The 15,062-nt window shown below is 41.1% G+C and overlaps 1 protein-coding gene across 1 annotated transcript in view; it reads right to left on the bottom strand.

Annotated features, from left to right (window-relative positions):
* TRPM8 (transient receptor potential cation channel subfamily M member 8) overlaps window positions 1–15,062 on the bottom strand; it is a 95,209-nt gene that overhangs the window by 49,047 nt on the left and 31,100 nt on the right. Inside the window, exons 10-12 of the mRNA XM_082260867.1 lie at window positions 8,952–9,054; window positions 5,768–5,886; window positions 954–1,235 (exon numbers count right to left, since the gene is read on the bottom strand). Of these exons, the coding sequence (XP_082116993.1) occupies window positions 954–1,235; window positions 5,768–5,886; window positions 8,952–9,054 (504 nt within the window). The remainder of the gene's footprint in view (window positions 1–953; window positions 1,236–5,767; window positions 5,887–8,951; window positions 9,055–15,062) is intronic.

The raw sequence follows: 15,062 nt of genomic DNA, 5'->3' as shown, positions 1-15,062 counted from the left end.
AGATGCTCTCTTTTTCTCAATATCTTCACTAATTACCTAATCCCTACCTTACAGGCAATGGGTGGTCTGATTGGGCAGCGATCTCCATAGAGACAAGGTAAAGCAGCAGACTGAAATGAAAAACAGTATGACAATGTGATCCAAGAGCAATAATAGAGAAAGAGCCTGAGATAGAAGGAGGAAAATAATACCTGCAGTCAATGTTCACATAAGCATCCAGCATGCAAGAGTAAAAAACACCATCACGTGTTGGCCAAAAATGCCTTAAATCTGTTTAAAACTGGCACCCCTGGCCATCAGTGATGAAAACACTGAGCATATTCAGATTGCGGCCTTAGCTCCCAGCACCATCTTGGAAAAAGTCAAGCCAGGAAAAACTGCCTACAGTGGCTGCATCACTTCTTGTCATCCATGCTCAGAGTGTACTTCCACTGCTGCTGCCATCTTGGAGATGGCAAATGCCCACAACACAAATGGGTGCAGGGAAAACACTGACAAACTGAGAAAAAAAGGGAAAATCGAAGGGAAAATGCTGCCACTCAATCCAAAGATTTATAAAGCTTTTGTTGATAGGCCATACCTCCAACACCACCAAAATGGGGCTCCAACCATATATAACATTTAAAGGCAGTACAGGAAGGACTTCCACCCAGGAGAAGCTGAACCTGGCTGGGGCAACAAGCAACTCCAGTCCTGATCAGGTGAGGACAAAAAAGACAATGCTGCAAGCCAGTTCTGTCTGTGATTCATAGTTAACCAGTCCTATCAGGTTGGGGTAAGGCCACAACCCATCGTGTGCTGCCCCTTTAAAAGCGGAGTTAGCCTTAGCCTCTAACACTAAACCTGTAAAAGCCAATTTCTAAAGGCTTACTGTTGAATTATACAATTATTTTTTTTGTAGATCATTTAAAGGGGAATGCATGCATGTATTTATCACTTATAAGTGCTCTTACCTGAATCTCTGACTCATCACAGCTGTTCCTCTCTTCTCTGCGGTTTCTTTGATAGCTCAATACCATTTTCCAGACAAAAGTGAGTAAGGAGTCATTATAAGAGTTTTTGGCAATCTGCAAATTACGAAATACTAGGGTACTAAAATGCTGAGAGAAAAGTTCACTAAGGATTTCACTACTCAGAAACTTATGTAAATTTAGACCATTCTCCAACAAAAGACGCACAAACTTTGGCCGGTCCTTCACTAGTGCAGCAAACATGGCATCTTCCAGGTCAGTTGACTAAAAAAAATACAAAAGAACAGTACAGCTGAGTGCAATTATGTGACTAAATCAATAGGTATCTGGTCATGTGAGGTCCAAAGCAGAAGTTTATATAATAAAGGCAAATGTTTTGTGGCCTTTGGTAATGTTTATGGCTTAAGCTTTAAGCGAGTGAGTTAGGCAACTTAATAAGGGGGGGGGGGGGGCGTATTTTTTGACGGTAGGTGTACTATAGGACTAGGCAGACTATATAAGCAGTGCTATCTGGATATACAGTGGGTACGGAAAGTATTCAGACCCCCTTAAATTTTTCACTCTTTGTTATATTGCAGCAATTTGCTAAAATCATTTAAGTTCATTCTTCTTCCTCATGAATGTACACATAGCACCCCATACTGACAGAAAAACACAGAATTGTTGACTTTGTTGCAGATTTATTCAAAAAGAAAAACTGAAATATCACATGATCCTAAGTATTCAGACCCTTTGCTGTGACACTCATATATTTAACTCAGGTGCTTTCCATTTCTTCTGATCATCCTTGAGATGGTTCTACACCCTTCATTTGAGTCCAGCTGTGTTTGATTATACTGATTGGACTTGATTAGGAAAGCCACACACCTGTCTATATAAGACCTTCCAGATCACAATGCATGTCAGAGCAAATGAGAATCATGAGGTCAAAGGAACTGCCTGAAGAGCTCAGAGACAGAATTGTGGCAAGGCACAGATCTGGCCAAGGTTACAAAAAGATTTCTGCTGCACTTAAGGTTCCTAAGAGCACAGTGGCCTCCATAATCCTCAAATGGAAGACGTTTGGGACGACCAGAACCCTTCCTAGAGCTGGCCGTCCGGCCAAACTGAGCTATCAGGGGAGAAGAGCCTTGGTGAGAGAGGTAAAGAAGAACCCGAAGATCACTGTGGCTGAGCTCCAGAGATGCAGTCAGGAGATGGGAGAAAGTTGTAGAAAGTCAACCATCACTGCAGCCCTCCACCAGTCGGGGCTTTATGGCAGAGTGGCCCGACGGAAGCCTCTCCTCAGTGTAAGACACATGAAAGCCTGCATGGAGTTTGCTAAAAAAACACCTGAAGGACTCCAAGATGGTGAGAAATAAGATTCTCTGGTCTGATGAGACCAAAATAGAACTTTTTGGCCTTAATTCTAAGCGGTATGTGTGGAGAAAACCAGGCACTGCTCATCACCTGTCCAATACAGTCCCAACAGTGAAGCCTGGTGGTGACAGCATCATGCTGTGGGGGTGTTTTTCAGCTGCAGGGACAGGACGACTGGTTGCAATCGAGGGAAAGATGAATGCGGCCAAGTACAGGGATATCCTGGACAAAAACCTTCTCCAGAGTGCTCTGGACCTCAGACTGGGCCGAAGGTTTACCTTCCAACAAGACAATGACCCTAAGCACACAGCTAAAATAACGAAGGAGTGGCTTCACAACAACTCCGTGACTGTTCTTGAATGGCCCAGCCAGAGCCCTGACTTAAACCCAATTGAGCATCTCTGGAGAGACCTAAAATGGCTGTCCACCAACGTTTACCATCCAACCTGACAGAACTGGAAAGGATCTGCAAGGAGGAATGGCAGAGGATCCCCAAATCCAGGTGTGAAAGACTTGTTGCATCTTTCCCAAAAAGACTCCTGGCTGTATTAGATCAAAAGGGGGCTTCTACTAAATACTGAGCAAAGGGTCTGAATACTTAGGACCATGTGATATTTCAGTTTTTCTTTTTTAATAAATCTGCAACAATGTCAACAATTCTGTGTTTTTCTGTCAGTATGGGGTGCTATGTGTACATTCATGAGGAAGAAGAATGAACTTAAATGATTTTAGCAAATGGCTGCAATATAACAAAGAGTGAAAAATGTAAGGGGGTCTGAATACTTTCCATACCCACTGTATGTGGTGAACATAAAATCCTCCAAAGGTATAAGAAGCCAATAGTAAGTCTGAATGTTTTATTGTAAACAAGTCATTGATATTAAAGGATTAAAATATAGGAAATATAATGATACCAAGCCAGCATGGACAGATGTGAAAAGGCCAATGTCTGCTGGGTCCAGTGAGCAGGATGGCGAGGGCCACTGCAATTTAGCAACTAGCCGTTGACACAAAGCCATGGCCGCTCGGGTGCCGAGCCGAAACCCACCAGCGTTCCTGCGTGATGTCACCGCAACACAGGGGAGGAAGTACCAAACCGTAAAGAGAAGCCAATCCAACCAGCCTGGAACATTGCAGTGACAACGCATTTCAGGCGCTTGCTCTCTTTTGCATTCCAGGCTGGACGGATTGGCTGCCCTTTCCAGTTTGGCACTTCCTCCCCTGTGTAGCAGTGACGTTACGTGGGTTCAGACTCGGCTCCCGAGTGCCATGGCTATGCGACAGCAGCTGGCTACTACATTGCAGTGGCCCTCTCCATCCTGCCCACTGGGACCCCTTGCTGTTTATACAGTCAGGTCCATAAATATTGGGACATTGACACAATTCTACTCTTTTTGGCTCTATACACCACCACAATGGATTTTAAATGAAACAAACAAGATGTGCTTTAACTGCAGACTTTCAGCTTTAATTTGAGGGTATTTACATCCAAATCAGGTGAAAGGAGTAGGAATTACAATAGTTTGTATATGTGCCTCTCACTTTTTAAGGGACACAAAGTAATGGGACAATTGGCTGCTTGGGTGTTGCCATGGCCAGGTGTGTGTTATTCCCTAATTATCCAATTTACAAGGAGCAGATAAAAGGTCCAGAGTTAATTTCAAGTGTGTCATTTGCATTTGTTCTGTCAACTGTTGCTGTCAACTCTCAATCAACTCTCAATATGAGATCCAAAGAGCTGTCACTATCAGTGAAGCAAGCCATCATTAGCCTTAAAAAACAAAACAAACCGATCAGAGAGATAGCAAAAACATTAGTTGTGGCCAAATCAACTGTTTGGAACATCCTTAAAAAGAAAGAACGCACCGGTGAGCTCAGCAACACCAAAAGACCCGGAAGACCGCGGAAAACAACTGTGGTGGATGATTAAAGAATTCTTTCCCTGATGAAGAAAACACCCTTCATAACAATTGGCCAGATCAAGAACACTCTCCAGGAGGTAGGTGTATGTGTGTCAAAGTCAACAATCAAGAGAAGACTTCACCAGAGTGAATACAGAGGGTTCACCACAAGATGTAAACCATTGGTGAGCCTCAAAAATAGGAATACCAGATTAGAGTTTACCAAACAACCTCTAAAAAAGCCTTCACAGTTCTGGAACAACATCCTACGGACAGATGAGACCAAAATCAACTTGTACCAGAGTGATGGGAATAGACGAGCATGGAGAAGGAAAGGAACTGCTCATGATCCAAAGCATGCCATCTCATCAGTAAAGCATGGTGGTGTTAGTGTCATGGTGTGGGCATGTATGGCTGCCAATGGAACTGGTTCTCTTGTATTTATTGATGATGTGACTGCTGACAAAAGCAGCAGGATGAATTCTGAAGTGTTTCGGCCAATATTATCTGCTCATATTCAGCCAAATGATTCAGAACTCATTGGACGGCGCTTCACAGTGCAGATGGACAATGACCCGAAGCATACTGCGAAAGCAACCAAAGAGTTTTTTAAGGGAAAGCAGTGGAATGTTATGCAATGGCCAAGTCAATCACCTGACCTGAATCCGATTGAGCATGCATTTCACTTGCTGAAGACAAAACTGAAGGGAAAATGCCCCAAGAACAAGCAGGAACTGAAGACAGTTGCAGTAGAGGCCTGGCAGAGCATCACCAGGGATGAAACCCAGCGTCTGGTGATGTCTATGCGTTCCAGACTTCAGGCTGTAATTGACTGCAAAAGATTTGCAACCAAGTATTAAAAAGTGAAAGTTTGATTTATGATTGTTAATCTGTCCCATTACTTTTGGTCTCTTAAAAAGTGGGAAGCACATATACAAACTGTTGTAATTCATACACTGTTCACCTGATTTGGATGTAAATACCCTCAAATTAAAGCTAAAAGTCTGCAGTTAAAGCACATCTTGTTTGTTTCATTTCAAATCCATTGTGGTGGTGTATAGAGCCAAAAAGAATTGGAATTAGAATTGTGTCGATGTCCCAATATTTATGGACCTGACTGTATGTACTATAGGTCTAGCCCCAGTTATAACCTGAGACTGAACTAAAAAATACTTTCCAACTTTCAATAATAATCATCAGCCCAAATCTGTGAACACATTTACCTCAGCGTATGGCCAAGCATGTCAGTAGTCTTCATTCACTAGTTAAGGTTCAATGCCCATTGTATTTATCCATTATCATCAGTAACAAAGGAGAAAATAATCTAAAATAATGAGTCTGATAAAGAAACTGAATCGTCCTACTTTTGCTTTTAAGACTTGCCAGCCTGTAAGAAGTCTAGGCCTGTTATTGCCAATAACTACTGGCGAACAGATATTATCCATATTTAAATGGTATGTATGATCCAAATATAGAACATTTTATCCACAAAATGCTACAAACATATGTTGCTCACAATGACAGCATGTGCCATACCTCCCATCGCCGATCATTTGTGAAGATTTCTTCAGTAGCAAGATCCAACTGGTTCCATTCTAGCAACAATTTCAGCTGTGCATTCCAATTGTCCTTATCCTGTTCATTAGTGCTGAAAGCTGTAATCAAAAGCAATGACAAAGAGTAAACCATTTGAAACAATGTTACATCAATATTCTTTTAGATATACTGTAGATGTTAATCTAGTAGATCTTTAGTCTCTTGGCTATTGCAGCCACCGCAAGATTGTAAACTACTACATGTAAAATAGAACACAAAAGGAAGCAGGGCTTGCGACCATTGACTCTATAGTTTGCCTGCCGGTGTACAGCAGTGTGGTGTTTGCATTTTTAACCAATAATATTTGTAAGTACCTTTTCTTAAATAATAAAGAAGTGTTTTATTTGTAAGTACCTTTTCTTAAATAATAAAGAAGTGTTTTAGCGTTGTTATTCTATGTTGGGTTGCTTTTATTCCTATTATTCCTGAGGTAAGCTGTGCATCCTTGAGTTTTGGCTGTGTTCCAAAAGGAAAAATACGTGGAAGCATGGATCCGCTAGGATCTGGTGGGGTTTAGGCCTTTTTTACAAGTGCATTTGATCTCTTTATGATAAAGAGATCATATATTTCTGCTAGGAAACTTGCACTTTTGGTGGTTTGGAAAGTTGGAAGAATCGAATGTGACTTCAAAGCACAAGTGCTATATTATACTTCAGTATTATTACCCTAAGCTGATCTTTTTTTTTCTCCTATTACACCTGAGGAGAGCTGTGCATTTTGAGATATTGGCTGTATTCCAGAAGTAGAAAAACGTGGAAACATAAAATGTGTCTGGCGGAGTTTACCCTCTTCACATTTGATCTCTAAATCATATATTTCTATACGAAGATGGCACTTTTGGTGGTTTGGAAAGTTGGGAGCACTGAATGCTTGATTACAATGCACATGTTCTATATGATTCATTAGTAGCCCTTTGGGCTATTTGTGGACACTGGGTGTGGACCTAATTTTTTACATAGGTTTCATGAACAATTTTATGAGTTAAAACGGTCCTAAAGCCTAAACATTTTTTACCCTAATGCATTCCACGCATTAAAGTAAAATAGTTTAGGCATCAGTTTTGAGCCTTTACCCCTCCCCCTCTTTTACGTACCTGAGCCTTTGTTCGACCCAGCGCTGTGCAAGTCTGCAGCTCTTCTCTCAGCTCTTTTCCATGTATCACTGGCTTTGGTGGGGCATCAGGACCACTGGCTCCCACTGCTGTCAATCAAAGCCAGTGACAAGGGAGCGGGGAAGCTAGGTCAAGTCCCACTGTCTGTGTCCATGGACGCAGCAGCGGGGCTCAGGAGCGAGGGGGGGGGCACTGGACAGAGAAAGGGCCAGGAGCGCCGACAGGGGACCTGAGAAGTGGAGGATCAGGGCTACCCTGTGCAATTCCATTGCACAGAGCAGGTAAGTATAGACATGTTTCCCTTTTTTGGTTTTTCCCTTTACAATCACTTTAACTTTTGATTGTACTTTATATTTGTGTAATTACAGAATTAAATTTTTTATTATTTTTGTTGTTGTAAACTCAGCAGAAATATATTTTGTTGTGCACAAATATATTCAGTCACAGACTGGTTTTCAGGTAGTTTTGTGCACTGTTTTGGCTTTATACTACCTATATTACAATTCATAATTATTGACACATAGGAAAACATCTTTACAACCAGCAACATTATATATCAATCATTAGTATACGTTTTTACAGCCAATAAATGTTAATCTTACGGGTGGATTACTGTTTTTATGAAAAAGTGAGTTCAAATCTGTGTTTCTACAAAGATCAGTGACTTCATTGACACAGTTAGGCCTCATTTACATGGGCATACTTATGCACACATTAATAGGAGGACTGTGTTTTGTCTGGACAAGATGCACAGGTATTCTACAGCTAATGCGCCCAATTTGACATCTGTGTGGAGTTTGGGTGCATGTCCCTAAATGCAGGTGAATTCAGGGACTGTCCGTGTAGCTGCTGCCTCACAGTTGAAAAAAAAAAGGGAGAAAGGCTGGTGCCATGGAAGTCATCTAAAACATTGTTTTATTAACCACTTGCCGACCAGCCACCGTACTTATACTGCAGCAGGTCGGCTCTGTCCCGCAAAACAACTGCGCAATTGTCAGTTAAAATAGTGCAGTGCTGTATCGCAAAAAATGGCCTGGTCATTAAGGGTGTAACCTTCAGGTCCAGAAGTGGTTAATGCAGATGAACAACAGTCAAAAAATCCAACGTGTTTCGGCCATCAGTCCTTAATCATGGCCTCACTGTTGACATGAATGGGACTGCCTGCACAGGGATGCATAAAACACGGCCCTGACACCTATGTACACTTAAGTACACTAGTGTGAATGAGGCTTTAAAGAATTCAATGTATATTGAGCACACATTCCTGTAGCAAATAGCAGCTATTTGATGCACACCTGGAATCCCTATCAATGACCCAAAGGCATAAAATGATGGCTAGTATTAGAGAATAGTTGTGTGGCTCAAATATCTTTTCCCTGCTTCTAACTATTGTAAAGCCATAGCACAGAGCTTGCGGAACCTAAAAGGAAGTCATAAACATTCCAGCATCATTAGTAGATTAGGTACTCCACAGTCTAGCCTAATTTTCAAATAGGAATGTGACATATTTACCAGTCATCTTAAAGTACAACTACAGGCTCCTGTATAACAAGTACCAAGTCTGGTTACTATGTGATGTACACGACTCATTTGTGTCTTGCCCACTCTCTCTCCAAGACACTGCAGCTCACAATGGGATGTATTCAACAGCAGAGGCAGTGCCATCAATTCAGAAAGCAGTGGGCAGGATTACAGGCTAGAGGCTCATGAATCAGCAGTGCAATGCTAATAGCCACAACCCTGGCATAATTGTTGCCACACCATCACAGAAAGTTGCATTAGGTGCACTACACTGGCAGGATTAACATGTATTCATGGGACTTTGCACGGGAACTAAGAGAAAACTGTAAGTGCACTTATAATTAAAGGTGACAGCACAATTTTTAATGGGAAGCCATAGTTCTACTTTAACACAACTGATAAGGAAAAGTGAATTAAGTCTCCTGTTTTAGGTAGAGTGGTAGACCATCAAATACCAATAGCATACTGTAAATCATGGTATTGCCCACTTACCTTTGTATAGAGCATAACAAATAGCGTTGCTTACTATTTCATCTCCAGCCTGCTCAATCTTAATTACAGTCAGAAGATGGAGGTGTTCCATTATTTCTTTTATCTGCAAAGGTACAGCAATAATCCATACCACGTCTTTATTTTTGAATCATACAGTAGTTGGTTAGTTTCTTTACTGTTTACCTCTGTTGCATTCAGAAAAAATTATTTTCAGTTATCCACATTTAATGATTACTTCGTTTGAATGGCATAATGTAAATTTATAGTTACTGTACAAGCCAATATTAGTTTTCAGCAATTCAGTGTAGTAATCTAATAAAAAACGACGTTGCTGGGAAATTATTATGAGCTATTGTGCAAAGTTGTTAATTGCACTGTATTTGTTGATCAATAGAAATGACCCTCATAAAGCAGAGTTCCAGCCTCAAAATGAACTTGGCCCCATCCGCTTGCTGTACATTACCTGAAAATAATTGGATAATGACAAATTTTTTTTTTTATTCACTTACCTTGTTTTTGAAGAAAATATACTTACTTTCCTTCCACTTCCTCCCTCTGCGGCCGCGGCCCATGCCGTTACTTCCTTCTTGCATTGACTCCTGGGAGCTGAGCGTCATCGCTCCCAGGAGTCAATGCGCCATCACCAGCCCTGCTCGTCACTTCAGGTGCAGGCACGTTATTCCCTGCTGAACAGCTTCTGGGCATGGTGCAGGGCCAGGGATGACGCGCCTGCACCGGATATATATATTTTTTCCATAATAAGTTTTAAGCACTCACCTGCTTCTCATCATTTACTAATCTATCTATTATTTTTAATTCCTCAACATAAGATCTGGCATAATGCATGGTTAGGTGAGACTACCATGAAGTACCGGAATACACTTTATACACATTAAGAAAGGTATACGTGTTGGCCATCTCTGTTTTTAAAGACATCCCCTTGTAAGCATATGAAAGGTGCCGCGAGGCTGGTCTGATTGGTGCAGTTCCTGATTTGTGGGAGGCAGGGGGAGTGGGGTTCCGATACTTAATGTGTGCAGAGGCGATGTGAGTCCAGCTTTCGAAGACGTCAGTTACTTGATGACGAAACATGTCAAGCTGGAACGCACGTAGCATTGGACTGCAAGCTAACACACACTCCAGGAAGCTCTGTGTAGCGGTGAGCTGAGTGTCAGCAGCATAAGCCGGCTTCCCATCTGGACAAGTGTGCTTTTAGCGGGTCTTTACTGCACTGTTTTTCTGCTGTACCATCAACGTTTATTTTTTATTTTATGACTATTTTAAATAAACTTTGCTATTATTTTTACTACACCATGAGGAGTGCGATTTTTTTTACCCCCGCTTGCTTGCTGCTAGGACCATCCAGGACCATCCAGGTATGGACGGAGGGGATCCACTTCTGGATACTTATGCTAAGCCTTATTGACCCACTTGCCGTACGGCACTGGGGGGTCAACACCTTCCGATAAGTTTGCATTTCTACCATACGTCACGTGCACGGAGGGGTGACACCACCATTGCATATATCTGCACAAATAGTGATTGGAAGGTCTACTTCACCATTCCATGTTATAGAGGAGATTCCTTTTCGGTTTTATACTAAACCCGCCAACATTATATTTACCTTGGACTCTTTTGGACACTTTGTTATCAGGACACAAAACACTATTTTATGGTCATAATAATTTTGATCATTCTTTAAGACTCGGTTCACATTAGCGCGACTTGTCAGGCGACTTGTCAGCCTGACAAGTCGCGCTCCCTTGCGGTCCATTGACCGCTACAGGAGCCGTTCTAATAGGAGCGACACAAGTCGCTCCGACTTAGAAAAAGGGTCCTGTACTATTTCGGGGCGACCTCGGAGCGACTCGCATAGACTTCCATTATGTGAAGTCCTTGCAAGTCGCTCCGAAGTTGTGGTGCACGGGACTGACAAGTCGCCTCCCGAAGTAGTAAGGAGTCGTGTCGCGCTAATGTGAACCGGCTCTAACTCTTATAATATTTTTTCTATATTGTTTATCATTTGTATTTCAAAAATATTGATGCACGGTCTTATGAGCACTTCATGCATTGCTTCTTGATGCAGGTATTTGATTAATCACGGTATGCACTGTATTATATGCACTTTATATTTGGGGTTGCACCTTATATGATTTATGCGAATAGCATTTGGCATATTCTATGGTATATCTCATATGAACATCACAGTTCTGATATGCACTCTAGTTTATTATACCTACCCCTCTGTTGGTTTGGCTAGTAGAGATAGCACTCCTATCCCCTTAGTTTTTTAGCTTGTAGGGATAGTATCCCTATTACATTCTTTGAGACATTGCGCTGTTAGTAATATATTATATTATATATATTTTTTTTTATGTTTATATTTCTTTTAATAGGAAAAAAAGTGATTAAATAAATTAAAGGGACAGTGTAATAGAAAAAATAAAATAAATAAGAAAAAAAATTTAAAGCAGCCCCATCCCTCCGTGCTTGCGGGCAGAAGTAAACGCATACTTAAAGCGGAAGTATACTCTGCCATTAAACTTTTACCTACAGGTAAGCCTATAATAAAGCTTACCTGTAGGTAAAATGAATATCTCCTAAACCTGCACGGTTTAGGAGATATTCGCCCTGCATGCAGCCGCTGACAGCAACGGTGCATGCGCTCTGAAGGTCCGGAAAGAAAACTCCTGCGCGCATGCGCGGGAATGACGTCATCGCGGCTCCAGCCACTCGCCGGAGCCGCCGAACCCGGAAGAGACTCCGAGCGGAACATGACAGCTCCCTCAGCCTTGTCCGGGCGACCGTGTCGGGGCTTTGTTCTAAGGTAAGCATTTCATAATGAGCTAGTATGCGATGCATACTAGCTCATTATGCCTTTGTCTTGCAGGGGTTTTTTTTGTTTTGTTTTTTAATGTTGTGAGGATACAACCGCTTTAAGTTGTGCACACATATGTAAACGGTGTTTGCACCACATATGTGAGGTATAGCCACAAACAATAGATTGCGAGCAATAATTCTAGCGCTAGACCTCCTCTGTAACTCTAAACAGGTAACCTGTAAATGCATTTAAAGCATTGCCTATGGAGATTTTTAAATACTGTAGTTGGTCACCATGCCTCAAGCGTGCACAATTTTAAAGCGTGACATGTTAGGCATCTATTTACTTGGCTTAACTTCATCATTTTTTACATTATACAAAAAAATTGGAGTATATGTGTTTTGTCTTTTTAATTGATTAAAATGTATTTTTCCCCAAAAAATTGCGTTTAAAAAAACGCTGCGCAAATACTGTGTGTAATAAAAAAATTGCAACAATCACCATTTTATTCCCTAGGGTCTCTGCTAAAATATATATATATAACTATATATATATAACTATATATATATATATGTATATATATATATATATACACAGTATGTCACAAAAGTGAGTACACCCCTCACATTTTTGTAAATATTTTATTATATCTTTTCATGTGACAACACTGAAGAAATGACACTTTGCTACAATGTAAAGTAGTGAGTGTACAGCTTGTATAACAGTGTAAATTTGCTGCCCCCTCAAAATAACTCAACACACAGCCAATTATGTCTAAACCGCTGGCAACAAAAGTGAGTACATCCCTAACTAAAAATGTCCAAATTGGGCCCAAAGTGTCAATATTTTGTGTGGCCACTATTATTTTCCAGCACTGCCTTAACCCTCTTGGGCATGGAGTTCACCAGAGCTTCACAGGTTGCCACCGGAGTCCTCTTCCACTCCTCCATGATGACATCACAGAGCTGGTGGATGTTAGAGACCTTGCGTTTGAGGATGCCCCACAGATGCTCAATAGGGCTTAGGTCTGGAGACATGCTTGGCCAGTCCATCACCTTTACTCTCAGCTTCTTTAGCAAGGCGGTGGCCATCTTGGAGGTGTGTTTGGGGTCGTTATCATGTTCTCCAAAGGGAGCGGATCATGCTCTGCTTCGGTATTTTACAGTACATGTTGGCATATACATATGTGTAAAATAGGGGTGCGCTGATATAAATGATAGCTGCAACCTGAACTGTGCCTTAGTGAAAATTATGTATAAAATAGGTGCGCTAACAATGAATGAGTAAATAAATAAATCAACACAGTGATTTCACATCACCATATGAGTTATTGTATTTAATAAGTCAAGGATCACAACGTCTCATCACTTGTCACTTTTGAGTTCTTTTGGACATTTGATTTATTTCATTTACTCACTTGGAATATCACCATATTTAAGATTGTTATTTATCACTGTGTTGATTTATTTATTTACTCATTCATTGTTAGCGCACCTATTTTATACATAATTTTCACTATGGCATATACATATGTAGCTCCCGAGTGCTGGCAGCACTCATGTAGCCCCAGACAATGACACTCCCACCACCATGCTTGACTCTAGGCAAGACACACTTGTCTTTGTACTCCTCACCTGGTTGCCGCCACACACGCTTGACACCATCTGAACCAAATAAGTTTATCTTGGTCTCATCAGACCACAGGGCATGGTTCCAGTAATCCATGTCCTTAGTTTGCTTGTCTTCAGCAAACAGTTTGCGGGCTTTCTTGTGTGAGGCTTCCTTCTGGGACAACAGCCATGCAGACCAATTTGATGCAATGTGCGGCGTATGGTCTGAGCACTGAAAGGCTGACCCCCCACCCCTTAAACCTCTGCAGCAATGTGACGCTGAGCACGTGCACTCAACTTCTTTGGTCGCCCATGGCGAGGCCTGTTCTGAGTGGAACCGGTCCTGTTAAACCACTGTATGGTCTTGGCCACTGTGCTGCAGCTCAGTTTTAGGGTCTTGGCAATCTTCTTATAGCCTAGGCCATCTTTATGTAGAGAAACATTTCTTTTTTTCAGATTCTTGGAGAGTTCTTTGCCATGGGGTGCCATGATGAACTTCCAGTGACCAGTATAAGAGAGTGAGAGCGATAACACCAAATTTAACACACCTGCTCCCCATACACATCTAACACTATTGAGTTACATGACACTAGGGAGGGAAAATGGACATTTTCACTTAGGGGTGTACACACTTTTGTTGCCAGCAGTGTAGACATTAATGGCTGTGTGTTGAGTTATTTTGAGGAGACAGCAAATTTACTCTGTTATAAAAGCTGTACACTCACTACTTTACATTGTAGCAAAGTGTGATTTCTTCAGTGTTGTCACATGAAAAGATATAATAAAATATTTACAAAAATGTGAGGGGTGTACCTATTTTTGTGAGATAATATATATATATATATATATATATATATATATAAAATGTTTGGGAGCTATAAGTAATTTTCTAGCAAAAAATACTAATTTAAACTTGTTAAAAAAAGTACCAGAAAAGGCTTGGTTTTTAAGTGATTAAACATCTGGTACTTATAAATAAGAAAGCCAAGGCTTCCATACCTTTTAAAAACGTGTTTGTTTATCCCATAGGATGCTCGCAATTTTTTCATAAAGCATAATACAAGTCAAATTACAAAGTCAATTTGCGCTTCAACAGAGTCAAGTCAACTACAGGCCTCTTCCAAGCTGTTGCAATTGGCTATTTTGACGGCCAAAAATATAAAGTAAATTAGAATCTGCGTATGTCTCCAGATGTTATTTACTGGAATGTTCAACAGCGCAATCCGAGCATCCCTCATAATATTTACCGTGGTAACCAAAAATAAAAATATGAAAGAGTGGACACATCCCCAGAACCACATAACCTTAGAGCATGTTCACCAAATATGAAGGGGTGTTCCCACCTGTCCACAACCTGGAGGATGAAGAACCTGGAAACCTGTTTAAGAGGCGTTCTGGTACTAAATACCATCTAGAGTAAACCTTAAAGCTTGCCTCTGTCAGTGTAATATTCATAATACCCTTATAAATACAAGCATTCCAGGTTTGCCAATCCACATCATCGGGGTCTAATTTAAAACCCTTTTCCCATGCCAGTTGATAGGACAATTTGGAGGACGGAGCAACAAATAGTCTGTACAGCATTGAAATGCACCCCCGTTGCAATGTGGTTTGCAAACATCTATCCTCAAAAACTGTTTGCATGGCAAGATCAGCACTTATTTTTTGAAGAAAGCATAA

Source organism: Pelophylax lessonae (assembly GCF_965119305.1).
Source record: "Pelophylax lessonae genome assembly, chromosome: 6".
Classification (NCBI taxonomy): Eukaryota; Metazoa; Chordata; class Amphibia; order Anura; family Ranidae; genus Pelophylax; species Pelophylax lessonae.
The sequence above is the reverse complement of the archived record's forward strand: the minus strand, read 5'-3'. Positions and strand labels throughout refer to the sequence as shown.